Source organism: Thamnophis elegans, chromosome 3, assembly GCF_009769535.1.
Source record: "Thamnophis elegans isolate rThaEle1 chromosome 3, rThaEle1.pri, whole genome shotgun sequence".
Lineage (NCBI taxonomy): Eukaryota > Metazoa > Chordata > Lepidosauria > Squamata > Colubridae > Thamnophis > Thamnophis elegans.
Window position 1 is genome coordinate 151,938,436 of NC_045543.1, and position 21,550 is coordinate 151,959,985.

The window sequence follows — 21,550 nt, forward strand, 5'->3', positions numbered from 1 at the left end:
TGATGTTGAGGGTACCAAATATAGTGACCGTGAGGACAGTTTGCTGATAGTACAGAAACTGGCAGAGTTTAGAGCGCCTACTGGCATGTCATAAGTTCCAAACAGATTAGTAGCACGAAGAACGAGAGGCATTTGTACACCAACTTTTCCAAACAAATCCTTGTAACATTTTGTTAAGTATTTCAAGATCATTAGTCTGGAGACAAATAGTAATAGCAAATAATATTCTATCTTTACATATGATTCTCAAGTGCATATAGTTCATTTAGTGCCTGTTCAAAGTTACAGGAGACTTGGAAAAAGTGACTTGTGACTGTTGTTCACACTTACAACTATTATGATACTTTCATGGTCATCTGATCAAAATTCAGACGCTTGGCAATGGACTCATTTGTGATAGTTGCGGTGTCCTGGGATCATGTTATCATTTTTTTCACCTTCTGACAAAGTCAACATGGAAGCCGGATTCACTTAACAACCATGTTACTAACAACTGCAGTGATTCACTTAACATAAAATGGGGCAAAACTCACTTAACAACTGTCTTAGCAACATAAATTTTGGGCTTTATTATTGCCTCCTATCTAATGCAGGACTTCCTGCACTAGATAGTGCAGGCAAGAGAAACTATCTGATGAGTCTGGAAGTAGATAGCAAAACCCAGGTTGTCATCTATTTTATGGTGCAAGAATCAATATGTGGGTACAAGAAAGGCAATTTACTCCTCTCTCTGAACTGGGCCCCAGCATCAGCATCGGCTAACAATGTTAAATGGCATTAGAGTTAGATAAAACAGTAATACTTAAGTCAAACCTAAGGTTTTTTATTCCATAAATATGGTTAATCAGCTGAGATCATTTTTAAAAGGATTAAGAAATACAAGTAGTCCTCAACTTACAATTCATTTAGTGACTGTTCCAAGTTATGTCATTGAAAAAAGTGACATGACCATTTTTCACACATGACTATTACAGTATCTCCAGTCACACGATCAAAATCCAGATGCTTGGCAACTGACTCATATTTATGACTGTTCCTGTGTCCCAAGGTTATGTGATAATTTTCTGTGACCTTCTGACAAGCAAAGTCAATGGGAAAACCAGTTTCATTTAACAACCATGTTACTAATTTACCAATTTAACAACTGTGGCAAGAAAAGTAATAGAATGGGGCAAAAGTCATTTAACAAATGTTTCACTTAGCAATAGAAATGTTGGGCTCAATTGTGGTTGTCAATTGAGAACTATCTATAATTCCATCGGGTAAAGCAGCCCTTTATAATATTGTGAAGACTAGGGGAGATTTTCCTCTTGTGCCCAGCTACAGTAGAAACTTTCCCAGAAACGACTGGCTGGCCACTTTAGCAAAAAGGATTCCAGACCAGCTAGGCTTTGGTCTGATTCAACAGTTCATTTACTTTTTCTCACAAAAGCTCTTACCATGCAAAAAGCATCTTTCAAATGACCTTCCATATTTTTTAAAAAGCTACACATTTTCAGCTGTTGAAAAGAGCAATTGCATGTCAGCCTGGGTCATTCTGCCTCTCGCTGGTCTTCCATCAATTGATGTAGCAAAATATTGCCTCCAACATTGATAACCTTCCAATTAATATAATTAAGCTAATATAGGTAGTTCTCGATTTACAACAACTGAGCCCAGAACTTCTGTTGCTAAGTGAATAATTTGTTAAGCGGGTTTTGCCCCACATTACGACTTTTCTTGCCGCATTTGTGAAGTAAATCACTGCGGTTCTTAAGCTAAGCAAGACGGTTGTTAAGGGGATCTGGTTTACGTGACCTTGAGACACGGCAACTACCACCTACATAGGAATCAGTCGCCAAGCATCCAAGTTCTGATCAGGCGCGAAAAGCGGCCCTAAGTCCCATTTCTCAGTGCCGTTGTAGCTTCGGACGGTCGTAAGCCGAGGACTACCTGTAGAAAAGAAAGCCTCCAAGGGGAACAGAGGTAATAAACGCTACGAATCAGGTCACTTGAAACCCCCTGCTCTCTTTCGGCCTCCGCCCTTTCAGGCTCAGCCTTCCTCGCGCCTTTCCAAGCGCAGGGCATTAAAGCGCCGCGGTGTCATGTTCGCCCTCAGCAGCCGCCTCATCCTGCGGGGCCCCGACCGGTTCCAGCGCCAGGTCGGGCGGCAGGTCCTCGAGGCCTCCGCTCTTCACCACCGCGGAGACTTCGAGGCCTTCTTCACGCGCGACCTCGTCCTGGCTTTGCTTCGCGGGGCAGGAGGAGGAGGAGGAAGCCCCGCGGCCCCTCTCTTCCTCGCCCCTGCTCCGTTGCCCGCGCCCGGCCTTGGCTCCCACTTGGCTCCCACGTGGACCCCGGCGCCTTAGAGACTACATCCAGACCGGCCCGCGGCTTCTCATTAGCTGCCCGGCGGTGCTGGAGCTGTTCGCTCTGCTCGCTGCAAAGGGAAGCGTTGCGCCTGGTGAGCCGAGAGGCCTCCGGCTCCTCTTGGCGCTCGCCTTCGCCAGCTGCTGAGCGACTTCCCTCCGCGCCTGCCCCCCCCCCCCCCCCGCGGTGGGAAACTCGCCCTCGGTCTTTTGCCAGCAGCAGTTGGTACGCAGCATCGCTCACTTCCAGGCCCAAAGCGCCCGGGAAGCTGCTCCACGCCTCTCTATGTCTCCCGAGCCACCCAAGTCAGCAGCATCATCTGCTGCTGCTGCGCGGCCTCTGGAAAGCGGAACCCGAGACGCTGCTGCTGCCTTCCTTGCAGGAGCGCTTTGCCACCATCATCATCCCTTCCACCGGGAGGCTCGCCCTTTCCTCGTGTCCTTTTTTTGTTTTATTTTGTTTTATTTATTCGTTTCGTCGAGCATGTATTAGACAACATGTATGTATGTATAAACATGGTTTTGGGTACATGAAATGGATACGAATGAAAAGGAACATTAGGACCCAGGGACGGTAGTGCTTATGCGAGACTCCCATTACAGACGTCTTAGGAATGGAGTGAGGTGACTTTTAAGACTTGTGGACTTCAACTCCAACCATGGCTGGGGAATTCTGGGAGTTGAAGTCCACAAGTCTTAAAAGTTACCAAGTTTAGACACCCCTGGTCTAAGGTTAAAGTTTTGGGGGTTTGGGAAAGAAACCACAGAGATGGTGCATTCCAGGCATTGACCCCTCCGTTGCAGAATCTAATCTGTTGAATCTAATCCCGTTGGGATTCTGTAAGTAAAAAAAGAAGAAGCAGCCGAGGAATATCAAGAGAGGGGAAAGGCATATTCCAGCCAACCCCAGAAAGGCTAGGAACAAGACTGATGCTGAAGGTGGAGCAGAAAGCTGGTTAAGGCTTCCGCATCTTGTTTGCAAAAATCTGGATGGCAGCACAGAGATGCTGAAAGCTGAAATCCTTTGCTGCTTTCTAGTGGTCTCTGGATTTTTGCAACTCAAGATACGTTAGACCTGTCTTTGGTTGCTTTTTAAAAAATGTCAACTCAATATTGGGGAACAGAACCTTCTCTTTACTGCTAATAATAGGGTTCTGATTAACACAGTACTTGTGTTAATATCTGATTAGAGCAAAGTTCCTAAAGTTTCAAAAAATGTAGGTAAAACATTGATTAAATTATTTTTAGCATTTGTCTTGGTTAAAAGGACTGGGGACTAGATTTTAGAAGTTCTTGGAGGGGAAGTAGGAACAATTGAACGTAAATATTTTTGAGAGTATTAGATTAACAAGGTATATATTTTTATTCCTATATGTCATGACTTCCTTGATTTGTGATGGTTATATTATAATATAATTCAGGCACATCTTGGAGATCAGATGGATTCTAATTTGATGAGAAAGAGAGAAGCCTGTTTATATATTTTTAAAAAAACTTTTGAGTCACTTAGTTATAGTATTATTAATGATATAGTTAATTTTAAACACCATTGAGTGCATTCTTGGGCTGTCTGCATAGCTTTTAATGACTGTTGGCTTTAAAGTGCGCTCATTTTTTCTAATGTAAGATTTTTAACACAAGTAAAAAGTTTTTAGTTGCAGTACCATAGAACTAGTTTAGTTTAATCAATTAAATATATTTACAAATATAATTAAACAACGTAGTTATTGCCATCCAACTGTGCTATATATGCTTTGGTACTAGCTGCAAAGAGACAACTTGCGGCTTCTCCATTTTGGGTTTCTCTTGCAAAATAAATGATGACATGGTGTAATATGTCTGTGTTGCTGTTCATCTGAGGTTGTACTTAACTACTTAGTTAAAAACTGCTTAGGACCAGTTGATTTTTACTAGGTCCTGATACATAAAACTGTACAACTCAAAGAGGGTGTACTTTCTTTTTCACGTGACTGAATTTGAACTGTAGCATTTGCTACAAACAGAATAATTGATGCTGAAGCTGGTGTCCTTTTTATAGTAGCATCACATTAATGAATGATACATCTATATGAGTGTAAGACAAATAATTTACATACAAAATGTAAATAAGAAATTCTATGAGTTGTATTATTCAAAAAACTATTTTTATTTTGCCTTTATATTGTTTTTATAAATAATTCAAGATGATAGTTACACATAATATTCCTTCCTCCTATTTTGCCACAACAAGCATATGAGGTGGTTTGGATAGAAAGAGAGAGTGATTGGCCCAAACTGGCTTTCATGCCTAAGGATTAGAACTCAGTTTCTAGCCTGGTGCCAAACTACCGAACTATATTATATCCAGACTACCTGTGAGCTGAACTATGATATAGGAAAGCTCCATTAGAGGAAAGCAAAGAGCTGATTTTTCGAGTGATCTTGTACTTTCCTTAGCTTTTCTCTAAATGAAAATAGGAAGCAATGCTCAAATACTATCTTTTATCCTTCCAGCCACGAGCTTCCACTGAATATCACTACTTTTGGGTTTAAAGGGAGTCTGAGAGCTTTTAATTGGTTCAGGATATGGTTAAACTTGAAACATAGCCTTTAAAATTGATTCAAATCTAAATGGAAAAAAGCAGAAATAATATAATTTCTTATATGTTTGGCAATTATAGATACTTCTGAACCTTCGGTTGCTTTGGCAAGTCTTGTGCAGCATATCCCTTTACAAATGATTACAGTCCTGATTGGAAGCCTTACCACAGATCCAAATGTAAAAGATGCAAGTATGACACAAGCTTTATGCAGGTATAGTATTCAGTCTGGCAAAAGAGTACTTGTTTACTTAATTAAGCATCTTGTTTATTACATGCATTTTAAAGGGAAGTTTATTATTTCAATTTATATCACTGCTTATCTCAACTTCATGACTCTAGATAGTGTACAGTACTGAAACCACAGCAAACAAACAAAACAAAAAATTACCAACAATTTACATTGGTAAGCCAGGTCAAAACAAGGACAGATTAACATAACTATTGTATGGACTCCTGCCTACTGTCACAAAGCATAGATGTCACAACAGAAAGGCTCTCAGGGCCCAACATATGGCAATCCCCTACTAAACAGACCTCAACCATGCCTCTTCTGCCAGATTTAATAGCACAAATATACACAATCAGGCGGAGGCAATTCCTCAGATAACCAAGTCCATTCTAGTTAATATGCAGATTAAAACTGCATGTGTATGAACATGATGTTACTGTGTTGGATTTGTATTTGTATTGGAATGGAATACTTTATTTGGCCAAGTGTAACTAGAAAGAGAAGGAATTTGTGTCCAGTATAATAACACTCCGTGAACTTGCCAGCAATGGAGAGAATAATAATATAATACCAACAAAATGGGGAAATGAAGATAATGAAAAGGATAAATAATATTTCATGGTTTAATATGCATACACATTAGACAGAAACTGCAAGAACCAGGTGTTTAACAGAGTGATGGCACGAGGGGAAAAACTGTCTCTGTATTTAGTTGTCCTGGCATATAGTCTATAGGACCATCCCAAGGTGAAATAGTTTATGTCCAGGATATGAGACTCTTGCAGATATAATCTCAGTCCTCCTCCTGACTGCAATTATTCCTTCTGCAGTGTTGACTATCTGTTGATGTCTGTACCTGTCCTGTTTGGTTGTTGTACTAAACCAGAGAATTATAGAAGTACAAATAATAGACTCAATCATTCCTCTGTAAAGCTATATCAGCAGCTTCTGGGACAGTCTGAACTTTCTGAGTCGATGCAGAAGAACATTATTTGTTGTGCTTCTTTAATGATGGTTCTAATATTAAATATCCATTGCAAATCTTATAAAATTATCAAAAACTGAAGGACTCTACTGCTGATACTCTTCTGTTGAATATAGTAAGAGGCAGTAAAATAGAAGGACTCTTCCTAAAATCTGCTCTTTATTTCTACAGTTTTAAGCATGTTCAGCTCCAGAATGATGCAGCTGCACCACAGCCAAATAAAATTCCTTTTGCATTAATTAATTAAGACAGCTTAAATTGGCCATGTAGCAGACTAGCTCTAAATAAGAAATTAGTTTATCTTTTTCCTTCCTATCGTTTCTTCAAAAATAAAAACATATGGTAAGTACAATAACTTAGTTATTTTCCATTAGCTTACAAGTAATTAAAAAGTGCTGACTGTATGGTAATCTATTTTATATGGGAATACTTTTTCTGAGATCATAAAAACTCACTGCAACAAATATGCCTATATGTTTTAATTGCTGTAGACTACAAAGTCCATGCATGGTTTAGGAAAATAGTGCCATTTCATTAGAAATTGGGATAGTTTTGCAGCTGGATTGTAATTAACAAAAGGAACAGTAATGAAAAATTGAGTATTCTTAGAAAATGTTTGTGTTTCATAGTAATTTCAAACCTTTTTTGAATTCCTCTACTAGATATGTGAAAAGTTTAGAACTACCGTACTTTTTCTCACTTTTTCTTTTAGACTTTTCCTTAGCCCTCTCTGGCATCTTTATTTGATTAGCCACCTGTTTCCTTGGGATGTTTCATTTGACTTATTCTATGTTATCTAGGATCAGTAATGATAGACAATTCAGCTTTCCTAGAAACTAACCTAAAGTTAGGAAATGGGGGGAAAATCACCTTTTAAAAAATTAAATCATAAAACCTATATTTCCAACAAAAATCAACAGCACTTTTGGTTTCCAAAGAAAACTTAGTGGAGGTCTTGTGTAATTGCAGAATGTAGAATATTTATTGGGGGAGGGGGTGTTTACAAATCTGGAAGAAGTATTTTAAAGTGTACAAAAATGGTGAATATTGTGATTTAATAGCAAATCTAACTTTTTTATATATGGAATATCAAATTAATGCTATCAAGAATTTGTTTTTTGCTGTAATAGATGTTTTGGTGATGGATTGATGATAGTGTAAAGAACATATGTTGGCTTTGATAGTTTTGTTTATGTAATGTAATAAAACCAGGAGGGATTCAAACTGTTTATCTGCGTTGTGATGTTTATACAATTCCATAGAGCACTGCAAATGACAAAATATGTATTGCCTTGATGGAAACGAGACAAACTACTGAATTGTTGCTACAGCTTCCCTAGAGAAAAAACTATCTTGCAAAGTTTTTCCCCAGCCAGAGCATCTTAAAGTTCTGGCTGTGATCTATGACCGTCATATAATTGATATAATATGTAAACCAATACCAGAGTTCAGAAATTGAGTAACTGGGATATAGCTTTTGCAGCTGAAATACTAAAAAAGACAAATTCATCACTTTTCAGGATGATTGACTGGTTGTCCTGGCCATTAGCTCAGCATGTAGAGACCTGGGTGATAGCATTACTGAAAGGACTGGCTGCAGTTCAGAAGTTTACTATCCTTATTGATGTTACTTTGCTTAAGATTGAATTGGTAAGTATTATTACTCAATTATTATTAGAATTTTAATTAATGTAATAAAATTGTAAACAGGTTGCTTTTTGTAGAATTTTTTAATTTTATTTATGCATTTTTAAATATATGCTATAGAATTATAATACTGCTGTACATTTCTTATTTGTAATAAATCTTCCTTTTCCTGAAAGGTATTTAATCGCCTTTGGTTTCCACTGGTGAGACCTGGTGCTTTGGCTGTCCTTTCTCATATGCTGCTCAGTTTTCAACATTCTCCAGAGGCTTTTCACTTGGTAAGTTTTATCTTTTTTTGTTTTAAAACTCACTTCCGGGGGCGGAGCCTGTCGCCGAAGGGGGCTCAACGGAGCTCCTCTCAGAGATCTGGTCTGTATATCTAAATAAGATCAAAGATATCACCCCTTTTTGGCAAGAAAGGGGCAGGGAGAAGCTCAGTGGCTAGGGTCTATTTGTAGTTCACAGCCTTCTTCTCTTTTTTTTGGCTGTGGACGGAGATTAGATCCAGCGTTAGCTGAGCTCTTATCTCCAGCCAGTTCTTCTCAGCTGCCTTTTTTGCAGCTCCAGACAGGAGACTCCCCCCTCAGGACAAAGCAAAGTTGTTTGAAGTTATTTATGATTAATACGAGCGGGTCCCACCCCTGAGAGGTTTTACTTTTATTACTATCTTAAACACCAGCCTCGTTTGTCCTAGAGGCTTCTTTGTTCAAACGTGTTACAAAATGGCGATTTTTCTCCATTGGTGACTGATAGGGGATGTACTTAGCCGGCTCTACCTTCCTGGAGACTATTCCTCATTAACTACCCAAAATCTATAAACAATTTTTTTTTTTGGGAAATTGAGGGGAGCGAGAACGCTGTTTATTTGTTTATCTTTATCTTTTACTTATAATGGCTCCCAGGTCAAAGCCGAAGCGTCTTTCTACGAATGTGCTTAAAGAATCTGCTACAAAATCGCTGCCCTTGTCTCCTACGCCCTCTACTGGAGATTTCTTAACACAGGAATGTCTTTTTCAAATGCTTAATGACTTTAAACAGGAAATTAAAGAATTTGTATTGGAGTTATATGATAATCTAGAGATTAAGATTGCCCAAATGAAGGCGGATACGTTTGAAGCCATATCTGCTCTGACAGATTACACCGCTGAAATGGAGAATAAATTGGAAAGCTTGGAGGAGGCTAACTCTAATTTGACTACTAACATCCAAACACTACAACAAAAAATTAGAGATACTCAAGAACAGCTCGTTATGATAAATTTTAACAGGAAGGCATTTGCAATAAGAGTCAGAGGATTGCGCGAAAAGGAGCGAGAGAATTTGAAACAGACTTTTGTTGAAGCCCTCAGCCATGCGGTGGGAAGCCCGGGATTTAATTTTGATTGGCAGATTTGAAAAATTTATCGCCAGAATTCGTTGGTAGCAGAACAGCGACAGCTCCCGAGGGACATAATCATATATTTCTCCACAAAAGAATCCAGAAATGCGATCATACAAAAGTTTTACAATAATAGGTTGCGAGTTGATGGGCAGGATTTGATTGTCTTCAAAGAAATACCATCCCAGATGTTAAAAGCAAGAAGAGACTATACTTTCCTAACTGAAGAGCTTAGAAACCACCAGATACAGTATAAATGGGAAGCCCCAGCTGGCATCACGGTCACATTTGAGAATCAAAGATTTCGTCTCAATTCTGTTTCGGAAGCTCGAGATTTCTACTATAAGACTTTGAAGGCGGGACTTCCTGACTCACTCGGAAAAGAGGAAAGACAAGGCGAAGGAGAAGGCAAGCAGCAGACCACATGGTTGCAAGACGGAGGGTGTAGCTCTCCCCTTTCCGGAGAAGCAGAAGAGCGGAGATCGAGGATTTAGCTATGTCTTCAAAATATTTGTCTGGTTTAAGATACGGTAATCCTGTCTAGATCCAACAATTTGCAAGACATTCAGTCTCTAGACTACGATGTTTTCCTATTAGACATTCCAAAATATTTGTCAAAGTTGTGGATTGACTTGGGGTTTGCGATCTCTCTCCGGTAGAAAAAGCGGAATTGGATACTGGTGGTGTGATATTGGGACTGAACTACGTGGAGCGGATGCTGAACACATATTTCACGGGACTTATATGTTTGAACTTTAATTTAAATTGTCCAGGACTTTAAAGTGAAGAGAGTGGAGATGGTAACTTCACTGAACTTTGGTTTGGGAGGAAGGGAGCCGGGTAACGCGGGGTAGGTGGAGGGGTAGCGAAAGCCTGATCAGATTATTTCAAGTTAAAAACGCAAACTGACTCTTGTGTAAATTATTATTCGAAAATAAGGTTAAGAAAGATTATTTGGAGTGACTACAGGAAGTAGTGGTAAATATCAGAGAAGCAAGGGACGAGGGTAAAATTCACGCGGAATGATCTACATTGTTTAAACTCTATTAGAAGGGAAAGCTTGGTGAGATTACTTTGAGACAGAATGCAAACTGATTCTTGTGTAAATTATTATTTGAATATGTGGAATGATCCACACTGCTTAAATCCTACTAGAAGGGAAAGTTTGGTGAGATTATTTTGAGCTAGATCGCAAACTGATTTCTGCATAAATCTGCACAAATTTTTATTTGAATATAAGGTTAAGGAAGATGAATTGGAGAGTCTACAGGAAGTTGGGGTAAATAACAAAGAAGCAAGAGACGAGAATAAAATACATATAGAATGATTTATACTGTTTAAACATTAATAAAGATGGGGGGCTGAGCTTAATACAAAGAGTTTTTTCTTTTTTCTTTTTTTTTCTTTTCCTTTTTATAATTTGTAATTTCTTTTTTTTTATTTTTTTTTCTCATATTACCTTTATTTTTAATCCATAGGATCACAAGATACTTCAGAAGGGGTTTGACAGAGGGCAGTGCCAGGTGTGGGCCCTGGGAAGTCGGGGGGGGGACTAGGGAGGGGGACCTACTGGGGGTGGGTGGGTGGGTGGGTGGTAATATAGTTTCAATAAGAAGAAGAATGCACTTGTATACGGTTGTCCCTTCTTTTCTTTCTTTCTTTATATTTTTTTCCTTGGTTTTTATTTTTTTATCATATTTTGTTTCCTATTTTCTATCTTCATAGCTCAATATTAATAAATAAGAGTTGAATAAAGGAACACACCAAGGGGAGAGGTAGAGGGAAAGAAGAGGGAGGAGCAAGGAGGGAGTAAGAGGGGAATGTAAGGAGGGCGTAAGGGGAATGCTAGGGTGAGGAAGGGGAGAAAGGAAGGTTTGAGGGGAAAGGGAAGTAGGGAAGGGGAGTGTTAGAGGGAGGAAAGGAAAGTTGGAGGGGGAAGATGGGGTGTAGGGAGGATGGAAGTGTCAGGTGGGGTTTTGTTTTATGCTAAATGATGATGAGTTGTGTTTTCTTTTTTATTTTATTTTATTTCTTTTCTTATAGCAAATATCCAGTATATAAGTGACTGTAAAAAATTGAATGTGAAAATGAATAAAACTATATTTGGAAAAAAAAAAGAAAAAAAAAGAAAAAAAGAAAAAAAAGAAAAAAAAGAAAAACAAAATAAAAAAATAAAAAATAAGTTAAAAAAAAACTCATTTAAAAAGAAAATATCTATAAGCATGCCATCTTACTATTATATTAATAAAACCAAAACCACATTCCTACAACCTGAAAAAAAATTAATCATAATTTTGATTATATTAAAATTGATTCTTATCTTCCTCAATCTTAATGGTTTATGTCATATAACATAATTTAAAACAAAATCTAAGTAACAGTAGTTTAAAGAATTTGTTATTTATATAAAGATGTAAAATCTAGTAAGGAGAGAGATACTTTACAGAATTTTGTTGCTAATGTATATCTGGTTCTTAACCCTTTCTAAGAGAGTTGTATTTCACAATGGGTTATATCCGATTATGTTACTCCAATGGCCAAAATGTCTTTGACTCTGTAGAAATTTTTTGCGTTCCTTCATGCAGTCCCTCCAATACACCTATCAACCTTATGGAATAGGAATGGCTCATGCAGAGTGAAAGTGAAATCATCAAAATTGATTCCTAGTTTGCTTCATTGAGGCTTCAACTGAATTTAAACAGTCTGTCATCAATGAACTTCGATGCAATTCATTGTATTTGTTACATTGCTACAGATGTCTATTATAAAGAATAACATGGGTTATAAATTAGCAACAATGCAAATTAAACTAAAAATTATAGGAACTAACTATCAGAGTTGTACTCCGCTAATTCTAAAATGATTGAATATTCTTTTTAGCACTTTCATAAGTTTTTTCCTTATTTGCTAGCAGAGATTGTAAAATTAATTTCAGGAAGAGCTCATAAATATGGAATGTTTTATATGTTTGCAAAGTTACCATACTTTTTAAACATTACTAAGTGTTTTCATCACAGCATGTAGGGTAATAATGGACTAGTATTGGCTACCCAGATTTCTATCCCAATAGAATGTGAAATTATATTTCTTAACTTGCAGTTGCTCATTTAAAAAATATAGATAAAACTGAGGTGTTCAGGTAAATACATGTTTCCCTGAAAATAAGACCCAGTGTTATTTTCTTTTAGGCTTGAAAATAAGCACTCGGGCTTATTTTCAGGGAAGTCTTTGTTGTTATTGTTTTTTTACACCAGCACAGTTACCTCATAGCTGCTTGGCCCCTCAATCGCAGCCTGAGAAATCAGCTGAGCCAGAGAGGGCTGGAAACTGCCTCTTGTTCTGTCTCTCAGGGCGACTGGATATGTTTCCAGCACACTCTTGCCAGTCCCAGCCCTGCCAGCGGCACCAGGCAACCTCGCAGCTGAGTGTCCCTCTCTTCCGCAGCTCACCGTGTGGCTGTGGAGCAGGCAGCGACGACAGTTTGCGCTCCGCCAGGCCTTGCCCAGACTGCTGCTACGATGAGACAGAAGGCTGGGAGGCATGTCAGAATCGGCTCCCCTTCGGTCTCTTCCCTGACTGCTGGGCTTGCTGCTGCTGACTTCTCTCCTGCCTGGCTTGGGGAAATTTGGCCCAGGTTTAGGTTTAGGTTTTATTGGGATTTATAGGCCGCCCTTTTCCCTGAGGGGACTCAGGGCGGCTTACATTCGTAGGGAAAGGGGAAGTGCAATATAACACAAAAACAGTGTGTAACTAAAATAAATAGTAAAAAACACAACTTTCATTCAGCATTCAACACTCGGGCGGGGTGAATTAGCGGCTTATCCCCAGGCCTGGCGGGAAAGCCAGGTCTTGAGGGCTATGCGGAAGGTCTGGACGGTGGTGAGGGTACGAATCTCAGCGGGGAGGTCGTTCCACAGGGTCGGAGCTGCTACAGAAAAGGCTCTCCTCCGCGTAGTCGCCAGTCGGCATTGACTGGCGGATGGAATTCGGAGGAGGCCCAGATCTATAGATCCATCCAAATTGGGGGGAGGGGGGGGGTGTTCCAGCCTTTCCTCAAACCCAGCACACACATCCCAGGTTTGCAACATTGAAGGCTTTGGATGGAGCCTTTTGGGGATGTGCATCTGTGCTGGGCTTGAGGAAAGGTCGATCAGCAAAGAAACCCACCCACCCACCACAATTTTCCTGCCCATCGTCCTTTCCTTGAGCCCAGCACAGACGCACATCCCAGGATTACAAGGCTGAAGACTTCGGATGAAGTCTTTTTTGGATGTGTGTCTGTGCTGGGCTTGAGAAAAGGGCGATCTGCAGGAAAATCTCTTGCCCAGATGCCCTGTGCTGGTGGGTGTTTGGCGTGGCCACAAGCAAGCCAAGAGACAGTGGGGCAGAGTGGGCGGCGCATTGGGATCGCCTCTGACCCCACCTGCTGCCGGTGTTACCACGCAAGCCTCTTGTAAGACTCCCATGAGGAAAAAGAGGGTTTAAAAAGCAAAGCAATTCGCTGTGGAGCTGCTAGCTTCAGGAACTAAAAAGCAAAAGCCCCACACCCAGAAAAAGACGGGCAAAAGTCATGCTGCCAGCTTCACATGGTTTGCTCCATCATCCCTCAGTTGTGGAGCCTGGCCAGGAGGGCGGAGGGTGGAGCTGCACACAGTGCCCGCAAAACCTTTCCTACCTGTCAGGTTAACACGCAGCTCCTCACCTTCACTCTCACTCCCCCCCCCCCGCTTGCAGAACCCTTACCACCTTCTCCCCAACTGGCCCTCTTGACTCTTTGACTTTGCTGCAGCCAGAAAGGAGGCCACGTTTCACTTTCAGCAGGCGGTGCTTTTCATCTTAAGGCGACTGTTGTGCTTGAGGGGCATAGGCAGCACTCTCCCCAGCCAGGCTTGTTGTGTGCCAGGCAATCTAACCCACCAACTCGCAGAACCAACAGAAGCATTGTGTTTCAATTCCTCAAGCTGCATTTGGCACATCAGAATTCTGAAAATATTCATCCTCTTCTGCACAAAGAGTTTATTACCAATAGTGAAGGCTTACAGAGAGTGGAGGAGCATGTGCCAGTTTCCTTTTCATGCCAAACAACTTAAGGGCGCTAGTGGTGTGAAAGGAGAAAGAGAAAGCCTCTTGATTCCTGTGCATGTCTTTTCACTTTTCATTAAGTTTAAGTCTGGGGGGTGGAGCAGTGCTCTAATTTGAAGGTTGTTGGCAAATACACAACCTGTTTGGTGAAAGGTACGGTGATCGCTGCGTATTTCCAGGGCAGCGAGAAGACTTGGAAAGAGATCCGCTACACACACACACACACACACACACTCTTACACTTACACTTAGTGAAAAGTGAAAAGACACACAAGAATCAAGAGGCTTTCTCTCTTCTCCCACCCCCCAGTACTACACTACAACGCAGAGATTGGAACAGGCCCTCCCCCGGCTTCCTTCTGCAAAGGAGACAAATGCCTCCACCCTCGGAATTTGCATTATTTGCGTTGCCCCAAAGGGCTGTTGGGTTGCAGCTGGAAACTGTCACACACACACCACGGCACGCTCGTCGCCTCCCATGCTGGTCACGCCCATCCCCAGTCTTATTTTTGGAATAGGGTTTATATTACGCTCACCTCCAAAATCAGGCTCGGGGTTATTTTTTGGGTGGGTCTTATTTTCAGGGAAACATGGTAGATAAATAGAAATATTATAGTTAATTATTATGTTCTGACTTCATAATATAGCATATGTTTCGGAGTATAAGATGCACCAGAGTATAAAACACACCAAGGTTTTGAAGAGGCAAATAAAAAAATAGTTTTTGCACTCTGCAAACCTCCCAAAAATGAGCCTGTTTTTTTTCTTCAAAAAAAAGGGGGGGCATCCAGCGTTCCCTCTAAGCTGCGCACGTGAGCGGCCGCGCAGGTAACAAAGAAACACCGCGCACAAGTTTCAAAGTGCAGCGCAGTGTTTTTGAATGTCTTTAAATGTGACTGGAAATATCCCCCTTCCCTCCTTTCTGAACTCTGATTTCTGATTGGTGAAATCAAGGAAAACTCTGCCCGGAGACCGATGACGCTGCAGAAGGGAGAATTCCCATTGGTCCCCCAGCTGCAAAATGTCAGAAATCTCCCCATTCTGCCAGGTGGCTGCCAAAGGGAAGGGAGGGTTAGGGCGCTTCTCCCAACAGCCCAGGGCCGGCTCCTCTGCCTTCCTCGGCGGTTGGGAGAGCGCTGCGCCCCTTTCAGTCTTCCTGGGGGCCGCCAGGGTTGCTGCGGCTGGAGACGAGGCTGCTGGGGAGAAGTCAGCGGGAGGGGGAGGAGAAGGGAAACTTCTGTTCGGGACGCCTTTTCCCTCCTCTCCCCCGGATCTCCCCCCGGCAGCGCTCACCCCGCGGGGGCTGCCTGGCACCGATCAGCTGAGAGGCTGGCAAAGAAGCGGCTCTGGGAGGAAGAAGGCAGGGATGCTGGCTGCCATTCGCTTCCCTTCCTGTTCACCGCCGCCTACAGCCCACAGCACCCCCTCTAGCTGGTGTGGGGGTGGCTTCAGGCTGTTCCTGCCCTTCCCCTTTTGGCTGCCGCTGCTTTTCTGCGGTGCCCAAGCTGGCCCAGCCCTGACACCGTGAAGCGGTATGTAAGTCTTAAGTGCTATTGCAATATTTCCCTTCATTCCTTCTCTCTCTCTCTCTCTCTCCCTCCCTCCCCCCCCTCTCTCTCCCTTCTTTCCTTTTCCCTTTTCTCTCTCTTTCCTTCCTCTGAGTCTTGGTGGTACAGTGGTTAGAATGCAGTGTTGCTGACTAACTCACCATTCCCACAGCCAGGAGTTCAATCCTGACTGGCTCCAGGTTGACTCAGCCTTCCATCCTTCCGAGGTGGGTAAAATGAGGACCCGGATTGTTGGGGGCAAGAGGCTGACTCTATAAACCGCTTAGAGAGGGCTGCAAAGCACTGGGAAGTGGAATATAAGTCTAAGGGCTATTGCTCCTCCTGTTTCAGACACAACTCCCAAGTGTGTGTGTGTGGGGGGGATGAACAATGGAAAGGCATGGAGATGCCCAGATATTTGGGGTGCCTGAGGCACACAGAATGAGGAGCCATTGCAGAGGTGGGATTTAGCAAGTTCTGACCAGTTCTGGAGAACCGATAGTGGAAATTTTGAGTAGTTTGGCGAACCAGTAAATACCACCCCCATCTATTCTCTGCCTCCTGAGTCCCAGCTGATTGGGAGGGAATGGGGATTTTGCAGTATCCTTCCCCTGCCACGCCCACCAAGCCACGCCCACAGAAGCGGTAGTAAAGAAATGTGAATCCCACCACTGAGCCATTGGGAGGGACTTGGAAACTCAGGGGGGGGGGGGGTGGCTGGAAAAGAGGGTTTCTTCCCCCTTTGAGAGAACATCAGTGATTCCCTCCAGGGTCAAAGAAACCGAGGGGAGATGCAATGTTGTCATATAACTCCTTGTGTAGGTGTGGCGGTCACCCATGGCCCAGTGCATAACAGGGCATGCGCAGCCACGCTGAACCACACAGGAAAAAACCAGTCCCAAAAGATAAAACATCCTGACCAGGATATGACCATATATAGACAGAACTTCCCTGAGCAGTAGATTAGCAATTGTAGTTTGACAAGCTGTCTTAAATCATATGCTGATTGCTCCTCCTGCCTTTGTCCTATCTCAATAAAAGGGGCTACCAGACCCCAATCTGGGTCGCCTCATCCCGAGAAAGCTCGTGTCCGTGTCTTTTCTCAACATTGGCCTCATGGGCGAACCACGGGTACTTCACAATGCAAAGAGAGAGGGAGGTGAAGAGAAACCCCCCCCCCAGGTATCGCCGAATATCTGGAGAGGCCATTAAGAGGCGAAATGCAACACGCGTGGCCACCTCAGTCTCATTTCAAAGTGCACGCTTAAAAAGTTTAATGGATATTTTTTAAAATAACACCAACTATTTACACACCCACGGCCGCTCCAAAGAGAAGCTACGCCGGCTTCTCGTCCTGGCTCTCTGGGGAGCTCCAGAGCTCCTTCCGCCTCAACCGGATCCTTTCTTTCAGGTTGTGGAACTGCTCCCCATGGGGAAGAGGGCCCGTGGGCCTGCCTGGTGGGGCTGCGGCCTCAGAAAACCCCCCGCCTCCTGGTGGGTCCTCAAGGCGAGGCCTCTCCCTCCCTGCAGCTTGGTATTCTCGGGGGCTCAGTCTTAAAAGGCCCCTTCCTGGGGAGCCCTCCCTGTTTTGGGCGGACCCCCAAGCGGTGGGCTGTCCAGCCCTGTAGTCCTGTTCTGCTTGAGGAAGGGGCTGGTGGGTGGTCCTCTCAAACAGGGGGGGTTCCTCCCTTCTCCTATATAGTCTCCCCTCTCTTGTTTTGGCTGCCTCTTGAGCGGCCGGCTGCCCTTCACTGTTGGAGGTGCCGCTGCTGTCCCTCCCTTCTCTGCTGCTGGAGGAACTCTCCCCACGGCCACTGGTGTCCAAGTCCCTCTTGCCAGGCCTCATTTTCCTTCTGCCGAGTCCCCGCGTCTTGCCGCCAGCCCCCCTCTCAGCTGCCCTTTCTAGGCCTTGGACCTTGAGATTCCGCCTCTTTCTGGCCACCAAAGTCGCGGTTGAGGTCTTGAGCCCAGTCCGATCCCAGGCCAAAGCTCCTTCTGGCCCCCGGATCTTGTTCTGGGCATAGTCCTCTGAGGAGGACCCGCTCGCTTTCTCATGCGTGGAGAAGGAGCCCGTGGAAGTGTGGCCTCTGTGGTGGAAGCCCGGTCGTCCAGTGGGAAAGGTCTGTCTCTGGGGAACATGAGTCCCACCTACCCTGGGAGTCCCTTCTCTGTCCTCCTGTGTCCAGGTTGTCAACCAGCAGCCCTGGCTATGAAGCCAAACGTCCATCCCCTGTTTCAAGGCGAGCTTCCTCTCCAGAATCGATCCAATGATAGAGAGACCTTTGATCTTCTCCTTCCTGGAGCTGGATGACGCGCTTTTACTCTGTGGTCTTGAGCTGGCTTCAGCCTTCCACGAAGACCCTTCTGAGGGCCTCTCCTCCATGGTCAGATGGCTGTCCTCCTCCTCCTCCTCCTCCTCCTCCTCCATGGTGAGACTTTCGCTATTCATGTCTTCAGTGGCCCAGTCCCCTATTCTGTCCCACTCCCATTCCGTGCTGAACTGGGACTGGTCTTCTAAAGACGTCGGGTTTTGTTCCCTTGATTGCTGGTCTGGGGTCTGAGGAACATCTCTGATGACCAGACTGCTGCCATCCTTGTACCCGCTCTCTGCTCCTGTTTCTGACCGAAGCCAATCAGACGGGGGAGCTGGCAATTCGCTTCCTGCTTCCAAAGAAGATACAGCTGAGAAATTCTTGCTTGATAGCTTTGAGAGTTCAGAACCTTCACTTGAAGCCTCACCAGTTACCTGGGAAGCTTCGTGGTCCTGCTGGTCCAGAGTGATGGTACTCAGGTTAAGTGATGGAGGAGGTGCAGGTGGCTCCCTGTAAGCCCAATCCTTAGGCTCTCCAGTACATGGAGCTGCAGACCGCAGTGGTCTTTCACCTCCAACACCCTGTCCTTGTTCTGGTGGAGACTCTTTCTTAAGAAGTGGCTTCTCCTCAACTAGTTGGCCACTCAACCGCTGCCGGTGCTTTCTGCCCACCTGCCGGATGAGTCCCACCTCCACCTCCTCATAGGTGGAATATGAGGAGATGACACAGGCAGGAAGTACGAAGGAACTCAAGGCTCTCTGGACAACGTGGGACCTGAGCAGAAGGTTGGTTGCCACCTCAGAAGGTTTGAGAAGGTTCTCCTGCTCTGGGAGATGATCCTGTACTATGCTTCCTGCACGACGGGTCTTTTTCTGGGTCTCATGGTCTTCCTGAGATGCCACGGACTTGGCTCCTGCATCTCTGGCCATGGGGGAAGCTTCCTCTCTCTGCTCCCACTTCTGACCCACCTCTCTTTCACAAACTGTAGCGCCACACTCATAGGGAGAACGGGTCACCAGCTGCATTCCTGGGTGTCTCACTCCCGATGGAGATGCACTGCGTCTTACCATTCCTTCCATGCCGCGTTCCAGCTGCCGCGAGAAGCTCTCTTTATCCCAGAGCAAATGCTCGATGGAACTGCTTGGCATGGATTCTGCACCGCCCTCCCTAGAGACAAACTCTGAGGGGTGGGAAACTTGGCGTTCCCTAGAGGCGTCATCATACTTGTCATAGCTGGATTGAGGAGGAAGCGGTGATGGGCTTCCATAATCTTTTGGCTCAGAAAAAGCGAGCCAGTCCTGCGTCGGGCTTCCCTGCTGCAACAGGATGTGTGGGACCATCAGCTCTGGTGATGAAGATCTTCCTGTAGAGCTGGGGGCTCTGGCTTCACCTTCTTCAAGTTGCATCTTCTGGCTGCTTCCTCCCTCTGATGCCTCCAAGGCAGGAAGAGCATTTGGAGAAGAGGAACAGGTAGACACCCAGGAGCCAATTCTTCCTCCAGGCTCCAATTGGAGTCGCACTTCAGACCGGTAGGTTTGGAGGCTCTTCTGTGAGCCTGAGTGAGAGTTCAGTTCGGCCTCTGTAAGAAAATGGACTCTGGGTTGTTTATGGTAGCTATGAAATCTGGACTGGGGCAGAAATGCCCGGAAGGACTCTTGGGTCTGTTGGGGAGCTTCTCCTGCGAAGGAGGCTGCCGAGTGGCCCATTGTGTCTTGCGCCCAAGTCCTGCCACCCATCCTCTTTCTCTCTGCAGTTGGGGGGTTCTCCGCCATGGGGCTCAGTCTGCCGGTGACCTGGCAGCTCCCACTTCCACCGTGCGTTCCTCCTCCTGCTGGAGGTCGTCTCTCTGCAGCTGTGACCCACTGCGGATGCAGCTCAGAGAGTCTCCCCTCCTCTCCTGCTAACAGGGCCCCCATCTCTGCATTTCCTCCCTCTTTGCCCGAGGGGCCGTCCGAAGGGATGACTTCTTTGGATGCAGCCTCTGAACTCAGAGTTGATGACCTCCTGCCATCAGCAAGGCTCCTATCCTTGATGGGGTGTGGCTTCTCCCGATGTGGCCCCCCAGGAAAGTCACTCTCTTCAGCAGCTGCTGTGACTTCAGCATCCTTCGCTTTCCCACCCGCTGTGCTCTCTGCCACGGCTCTCTCTCCTTCCGCGGCCAGTGAAATCTCAGAGGTGGGACTCCGTGTGGTCTCTGATTTAGGAGACGTCGCGTTCTCACTCTCTTCTTCATCTTGTGGGAGTTTGCTGGCTCTGGCCCTTTCTCCTGTGGCTTGTGGCATGTCAACAACTTCTCCTGTGCTCTGTAGCTCAACCAATCCTTCTGTAGCTCGGGAACCTTTGCTGGTAATGGATGTTTCTTCAGCTGACGGTGGACTATTGATGCCTAATTCCTCCGTGGATTCTTCGGTGGCATGAAGGCTGTCCGAAGCAACATCCTCTGGTCCAACTTTTAGGCCATGGACAGTGGTGCTTTCCTCTTCTGCAGCCCCATGGATCCCTTCCTCTTCCATCTGTAGAGAACCAGTACCTGGGGAGTATCTTCCATTCTCTGCTGCAGCATCTCCCCCCAAGATGGTCTCCGTTGCCCTGCTTTCTTCTGCTGTCTGTGGGGTCTCATATGACACATTCACATTCCCTGGGCCTGACGGGCCTTTTGCCTCCGTAGACCATGGAGTCTCAGTGGCCACCAAATCATCAATCTGCAATCCGGCCACATTGGCTTCTTCGGCAGCTTGCAGACTCTTACTCAGAGTAGTTGTTCCTTTAGGTGTCTCCTCCTCAATGGCTTCTAGCCTCTTACTTGTGATGTTGACTTCTTCTGAGGCTGATGGACTCTGTGGATGGGTAGTGGACATGGTTACGGATTGAGGACTTTCAACCCGAGGGCTGGTTTTTGTGGGGTGCTGTGGAGTCTTGGAAGCAAGCCCGTTTTCTTTTTCTGTGTCTGGCGAGTGTCTGTGGCTTTCTTCTTTGTCCCCACCAGTGGAGATGGTTTCTTCTGGAGACTCTGGCATTCCACCAGCAAGGGTCAGTTTTTCCATCTCTGCGGCCTTGGTGCTAACACTGCCTCTTTTGGAGTCTTGGGGGGTCTCACTCACCTCTTCCTTTGTCACTTGTTGGCTTTCCGCCAAGAGTTTCATTTCATCACCTTGAAGGATGTTTTCCTCAGTGGAGGCACCATCTTCCTTCACGGTCTCCAGATGCTCCCCAACCGATCCCTGGTCAGCTCGTGGCTTAGGAAGAGGTGGGCAGAAAGCCGAGAGAGATTTCTGCACAATTCGTGGCAAGCCCCACTCGTGACAAATCTTCTTGTGTAGGATGTGGAATTCCAGAAGGTCTTTGGCCTCAGCTTGAGAAGTTATCTGGTTGGATCCCTCACCATTTATGGCTGAGGTTGACTCTGGTGGCAGAGTGGTGCTTGTGAGGCCCCTCTCACT

The 21,550-nt window shown here is 44.7% G+C and overlaps 1 protein-coding gene across 1 annotated transcript; it reads left to right on the top strand.

Moving 5' to 3' along the window:
* The first annotated feature begins 5,013 nt into the window (after window positions 1–5,013).
* LOC116506277 (ubiquitin carboxyl-terminal hydrolase 38-like) lies at window positions 5,014–11,808 on the top strand. The gene is made up of 4 exons (XM_032213925.1): window positions 5,014–5,141; window positions 7,665–7,794; window positions 7,968–8,069; window positions 11,755–11,808. Exons 1-4 carry the CDS (start codon window positions 5,065–5,067, stop codon window positions 11,806–11,808), a joined length of 363 nt encoding a protein of 120 aa, XP_032069816.1. The 5' UTR covers window positions 5,014–5,064.
* The last annotated feature ends 9,742 nt before the right edge of the window (window positions 11,809–21,550 follow it).

Coding starts and splice junctions, on each gene's coding strand:
- LOC116506277 (XM_032213925.1), top strand. CDS start 5,065: ATGATTACAGTCCTGATTGGAAGCCTTACCACAGATCCAAATGTAAAA. Junction 7,795..7,967: donor CTTTGCTTAAGATTGAATTG/GTAAGTATTATT, acceptor TTTTCCTGAAAG/GTATTTAATCGCCTTTGGTT. Junction 8,070..11,754: donor CTCCAGAGGCTTTTCACTTG/GTAAGTTTTATC, acceptor TCCTTCATGCAG/TCCCTCCAATACACCTATCA.